This window comes from Morone saxatilis, unplaced genomic scaffold (assembly GCF_004916995.1).
Source record: "Morone saxatilis isolate NCDOM2014 unplaced genomic scaffold, NCSU_SB_2.0 Contig15, whole genome shotgun sequence".
Classification (NCBI taxonomy): Eukaryota; Metazoa; Chordata; class Actinopteri; family Moronidae; genus Morone; species Morone saxatilis.
The window spans coordinates 15,360,293-15,365,786 of NW_023339707.1; the positions used below are offsets into that span (position 1 = coordinate 15,360,293).

Genomic DNA, 5,494 nt, shown 5'->3' on the forward strand with positions numbered 1-5,494 from the left:
ATAACTTTTGTAATAACCACAGTCTTTAAAAACTCCACTGCTATTAATCATTTAATTATGTCGGTCATACTTGTTATAATATTTAGCATATACTTTATTATTATACCAGTTTTCATTCTATATATATATATATATATATATATATATATATTGTGTTAGTCATTATAATATAAGTATTATTTCCTTATTCTTTAACACATGTGAGCAACCTTGATAAATAAGTTATTTCTGATTCTGATTCTTGATTACAAAAATGTATCTACAAGGATGTATATTGATGGGTTGGATTTCAAAATTAGTAGAAGGCCAACCAAAGAAAATTGTAACTATTATTTTTTTTTGGGAGGGTAACTTGTTTAATAATCTAAATTCTTAGTTAATTGTCGCACTACTAGTTTCGGGAAATAATATTATTACTGTAATAGTATTACTAGTAATGAGTTACTGCCCAACAGTTACTGATGCTGATGCAGCTTAGGTAAAACAACATGGATTTTGTTTGTTTCTTTAAATTTTCTGTACAATGGTGATGTAAGTACAATGCAGGGATTAATAGACACTTATTTAGAAATGACTGTTGTCCATTGCAAGATGGAGCAAAAACAATAGCAAACTATTCTCTAAAAGCTCCCTGCACATGCTTTTGTGTGAGTTTTATCGATGTTTACTTTGAAACATGCCATCTGGTACAATCAATAATTTTAATACATGCTGTGAAAATGGTGTATTGCTTTTTTTTTCTCATCATTTGTTGTATTCAGGGTCACCACTGAGGTCATGTCCCTCATGTTTTATGATTTGAATCGGGGGAGTTTGCACCTATACTTGGTATAAATTGGATTGACTTATCCCAGTATTTTCAGATACAACAAAAATATCAAATATATCAATTATTGTGTATTTCCTCATCAGAAATGTATTCTTGCAGCTTTTAAACAACATTTCACCCTAATGTTGGGGAATAAAATATGAGTTCACAATATAACTAAACATAAAATGCAATTAAACAATACCATAAGAACATTTTTGGGGGGGAGTGGGAGGGCGGGTAACTCATGACCACAGGATTTCCACGCCATGTCATCATATATGCTAAAATCCCTTATTCTATTTAGCACTAATTACTGGGCTTTCGAATAAAGTTGGTTTCAATCGACTTTTATTTTGAAAACTGTAGCCGGAAACGTTGTCTGCGTTTCGGTTCAGCTTGACGCAACCAGTCTGGAAACAAAACCCGGGGATTTCTTTCGCCGCTTCGGCATTTTCTGTGCAGAGCGCCTCGATCAGCTGTTGCAGTCGACCTCGGAAACATTGCCGGTTAGAGTTAAGCGTTTCTCTTCTCTTCCGACAAACCAAAAAATACCACCAACATGGAGAACCGAAAACGACCGTTAGAGGCTGCTGAGTCCGATAATGACCGCTTCAAAACACCGGAAAAAAGAGTGTCGGTGGTCCGGCTGCAGGACTCGGACTACATGCGATGGGGAGTGGAGGAAACGTGTCGGTACCTGCGAAGAGAAGGTCTAGGAGAATGGGAAGACGCATTTAGAGGTTGGTTTTCAGGTTAAATGTCAAAAGTAGAACAGTTTTCATCTCATTGTTGGTCTAAATACAGTCAGTTGAGAGAGTTATTATTATTATTAGGCTACCGCTAACTTGCTGCCCCCCCCACCATGTGTGCGTTGTGACATACAACCCCAGTGGGGTAGTTTTGTCTGAAGAAGAGGGTGCTACACCCTTAATGTGTGCCCCCGATGGTGTTTTTTACCACAGGCCGTCCAGCAAACATCCTATTCTTGCATATTTACTTCACCCAAAAGGGGCCTTAAGTGTTTGCACATTGTCTCTTAACTTCTGCTGCTTTAATCCAGGCAGCAAGGATCATTATGTAATTTACATTAACCACAGAAGAGGAGCTGATTCATGCAGTCTGTACTGGCTCACAGACAGGTGAAGCAGCCACATTAAAATTGTGCATTTTGAGTGAAGTATCTGTTAGTCCTTACTCCATCCACTTATGGAAACCCATGTCATGCATTCTCCATCCTAGGAAACAGGAAACTGTCTATACGCCTGCACTACACCACCGTATAACCCTGAATCTAAACTGTTATGTTTCCTCTGTTATCCAGCACAGAAAATCACAGGCGTCGGGCTGCGATATCTTAAGGATGCCGATCTGGAGAAGATTGGTGTAAAGTAAGTGTCAACTAGAAAATGGCCTAGGACACTGTGGGGCTAGGAGGAAACGTGACCAAAGCCACTAACGGTAGTGTTAAAGAAGGCAAAGCCCTCACAACCCTGTGCTACTCTAATGTTTCACTTCATTTTTTCCATTTTTATCCGAACCAGGTGCCTTGGTGACCGTCTGCAGATCCTACACAGCCTCAGGAAGCTGTGGAAGATGGAAACGGAGCAAAATAAGGTATCAGTAGTATCACAGTGCTACACTCTCAAGGCTCTATAGAGACATTAAAGACATAATAGAATAAAGCAGAGGAACTTGTAGGATAAACAGGAAGGACGTGGGTGGGAAAAGGTACGAGGGTCAGTGCATGTAACAATTGTTGTTCTGTCCTTAAGCGTTGTTCCCGCACCAGACTGAACAAAGCTTAAAGCTTGAAAACTAGTTGTTAAAGGGGAAGACTGCATGGTGTGAAATGAAGAAAGACTTGTTCTTAGAGCCCTTGAACTGAGTCTGTTTTGTGTTTTCAAAGCTGTTTGTTGTATGTGTTCTACAGGTGTTTAATGATCCCATCCACGGGCATATGGAGTTACACCCACTTCTTGTCAAAATCATTGACACGCCTCAGTTCCAGAGACTTCGAAATATCAAGCAGCTCGGAGGGGCCTACTTTGTTTACCCTGGAGCATCCCACAACCGCTTTGAACACTCGATTGGGTATGTTAGTCTGCATTTATTATCATGAGGCATCATTGCTTTTCTATTAAACGCACATATAGAGCAGTAAAACATAGCACAATAAAACTCAAGTCGTAACATTAATTGGTGAGGCCAGACTCTGAGTCTCCAAAGTTTCAAAAAACAAACATGTATAATAAAAGTTGACTCACTAATACAATCTCAGTATCTAGCTACTTATCGTGCTGAAGTCGCAATCTGTTGATAAGAAAGTGATGATAATTGACACGCACTTTGATCGCAATCCTCCCGTTCCAAAAGATTGATTCATATGATCACGTTGTAATTTCCGCATACAAAAATTCATATTTTGTGGTATTTTCATTGTATATCTTGTGTTGAATTAGTTGTGTTGTTGTGTGCTGCTACAGGGTGGGTTACTTGGCAGGGCGACTGGTACAAGCTCTGAACGACAGGCAGCCAGAACTCCTCATCTCTCGCAGAGACATCCTTTGTGTGCAGATTGCTGGACTGTGCCACGACCTAGGTGAGTGCTACGCGGGTCCTCACACTTTAGGTTTTAACTTCTACTGGTTTCCACCAACGAAACAATAGTGCTAGTTCTCTAGTTGGTTCAACTTGGGAACTTTGTAAGAACAGGTTTTGCTTTTGTGCGGGCTAGAGAGCCAACTTAAAGCCATGATGTCACTATACGTTACCAAGGTAGCGTTAGGTAGCTGTTGGTCATTTAACGTTAGCCAAGCAATCAGTGTTACTAACCCGAAACTTAACATTATAGTTATGAACAAACAAAACACTGATTCGAGACCAGCAGTGTCGGTGCCTCACTGGAACCAGTTTTCCTGGCCAAGCAAGCGGGTTCTTGGGCTGTGGAAACTGGTTTGAGATTAGGCACAGGCTCCAAACCAGAGCTCAAACTGTCTTGGTGGAAAATAGGTATTAGTCACTGGGTGGGGGCATGAGTGTGGCAGAGAAACTATTTACGATTATTATCTTCTATTTTCCAGATAAGAATAGAGGTAAAGTTCTGACATTATTTATCCCCCCTCCCCCCCCCTTTCCAGGACATGGTCCATTCTCCCATATGTTTGATGGGATGTTCATCCCCAAAGCACGTCCAGGAATTGTCTGGAAGGTAAGAAACTATGTGATTTTATATTTATATCTTTTGTCCTTGTACACGGAGAGCCGATGAGTCCGAATAAAACATTAGATGCAGTCTCCTCCAGTCTTCTGACTGACTTCCTCCAGCTAACAAAGTCCGTGTGTTGCTGGCGAGTTCTGTTGTGCAGATTTTTCAGACTGTTTTTATGATTCATCAAAAAACTATTTGGCAATTGAGGAGATTCAAACAACTACAACACACTAGCCCAGACGTGCGCATCAACTGCACTGAGCTACCACAAAGAATAATTGTTTCAAGGGGCATCTCAGCTTTGCTCGTTTGAACACAACTCTCAAGATGGACTATTAGGTTTGGAAAGAGTGTGACTCCCCCATTCCAGTGCTTTTAAAATAAGTTAGTGGCTGCTTTAGCAAACAATTCCAAAAAGAGGAGGCATATGTGGTGTTTGGCAGAAAAAATGGGAACAACCCGGAAAAGTCAGACTGACCCAAAATAACTACTATCTGAAAAAGTAGAGTCTTGCGTGAGGGCTGGCTTTTTTTCTTTTTTTTTGAGAAGTAACTGGAAAAGGCCTTGAGCTATCACTTACTTACTCAAAAACTCCCAGACTGTGCCGACTGTTAAATGATCTACTAATAATGAAGTTAACTTAGAGTCCAATAGAGTTTAACTTGCAAGTATGCTGGAAAGATCTACCTATCAGACACAAATCCTCTCATCACATACTGTAATTCCTTAATAGGTGATGTAGTCTTCAAATACCTACCCACTAAACGCAATCCTTGGCACCGACTATACGGACATTGATTGTCCACCTTTCGTCCTTTCTGTAAATGAGTTTAGTTATAAAGCTTTGATGACGTGAAGTTACAGCAATAAACAGATTGGTTTTTTTAAGCAGTTGTAATTACTGATATTCAGGCTGCTGTATAAAGCCGTTATCGTCACCTGACCTGAGGGATTGTGGCGTTCAGAATGAATCAGTGATAAGAGCTACTAGGCACACGGTCCTTATGTAAGTTATGACCACTGGTCTGCCGTCGGACAAACACGAGAGAGATAAGACGAGTCTTCATGTTTGTTTCCCATCATGTTGTAACTGAGATAAGCGCTTTCTATTTGAGTAATACGTCTTCGTGCTTTCATTTTCAGATTGCGGCCGTTCGCGTTTTAATATTAACAGAGTGGGTTTCTTTTGCAGCATGAGATCGCCTCTCTGGCCATGTTTGACTACCTGGTGAAAGACAACGGCCTGAAGCCGGTGATGGAGAAGCACGGCCTGGTGCTGCCCGATGACCTGGACTTCATCAAGGAACAGATTGCTGGACCACTGGTCACTGAAGCAGCTGGTCAGAAGGTATCTAGTTTTTTTTTTTTTTTTTAAAGAGTATTTTATTTATTTTTTTTTCTTATTATTCCAATTCAACAAAATATACATGAACACACAAACACAAAACTCCAAACCCCAACCCACCCACCCACAA

The 5,494-nt window shown here is 40.4% G+C and overlaps 1 protein-coding gene across 1 annotated transcript in view; it reads left to right on the forward strand.

The window, feature by feature from the left end:
* The first annotated feature begins 1,213 nt into the window (after positions 1 to 1,213).
* The window catches only part of LOC118324745 (deoxynucleoside triphosphate triphosphohydrolase SAMHD1-like), a 23,984-nt gene continuing 19,703 nt past the window's right edge, over positions 1,214 to 5,494 (forward strand). Inside the window, 7 exon segments of the mRNA XM_035657203.1 lie at positions 1,214 to 1,551; positions 2,133 to 2,199; positions 2,353 to 2,425; positions 2,742 to 2,902; positions 3,295 to 3,410; positions 3,949 to 4,019; positions 5,212 to 5,367. Coding sequence (XP_035513096.1) covers positions 1,371 to 1,551; positions 2,133 to 2,199; positions 2,353 to 2,425; positions 2,742 to 2,902; positions 3,295 to 3,410; positions 3,949 to 4,019; positions 5,212 to 5,367 — 825 coding nt within the window. The 5' untranslated portion in view covers positions 1,214 to 1,370.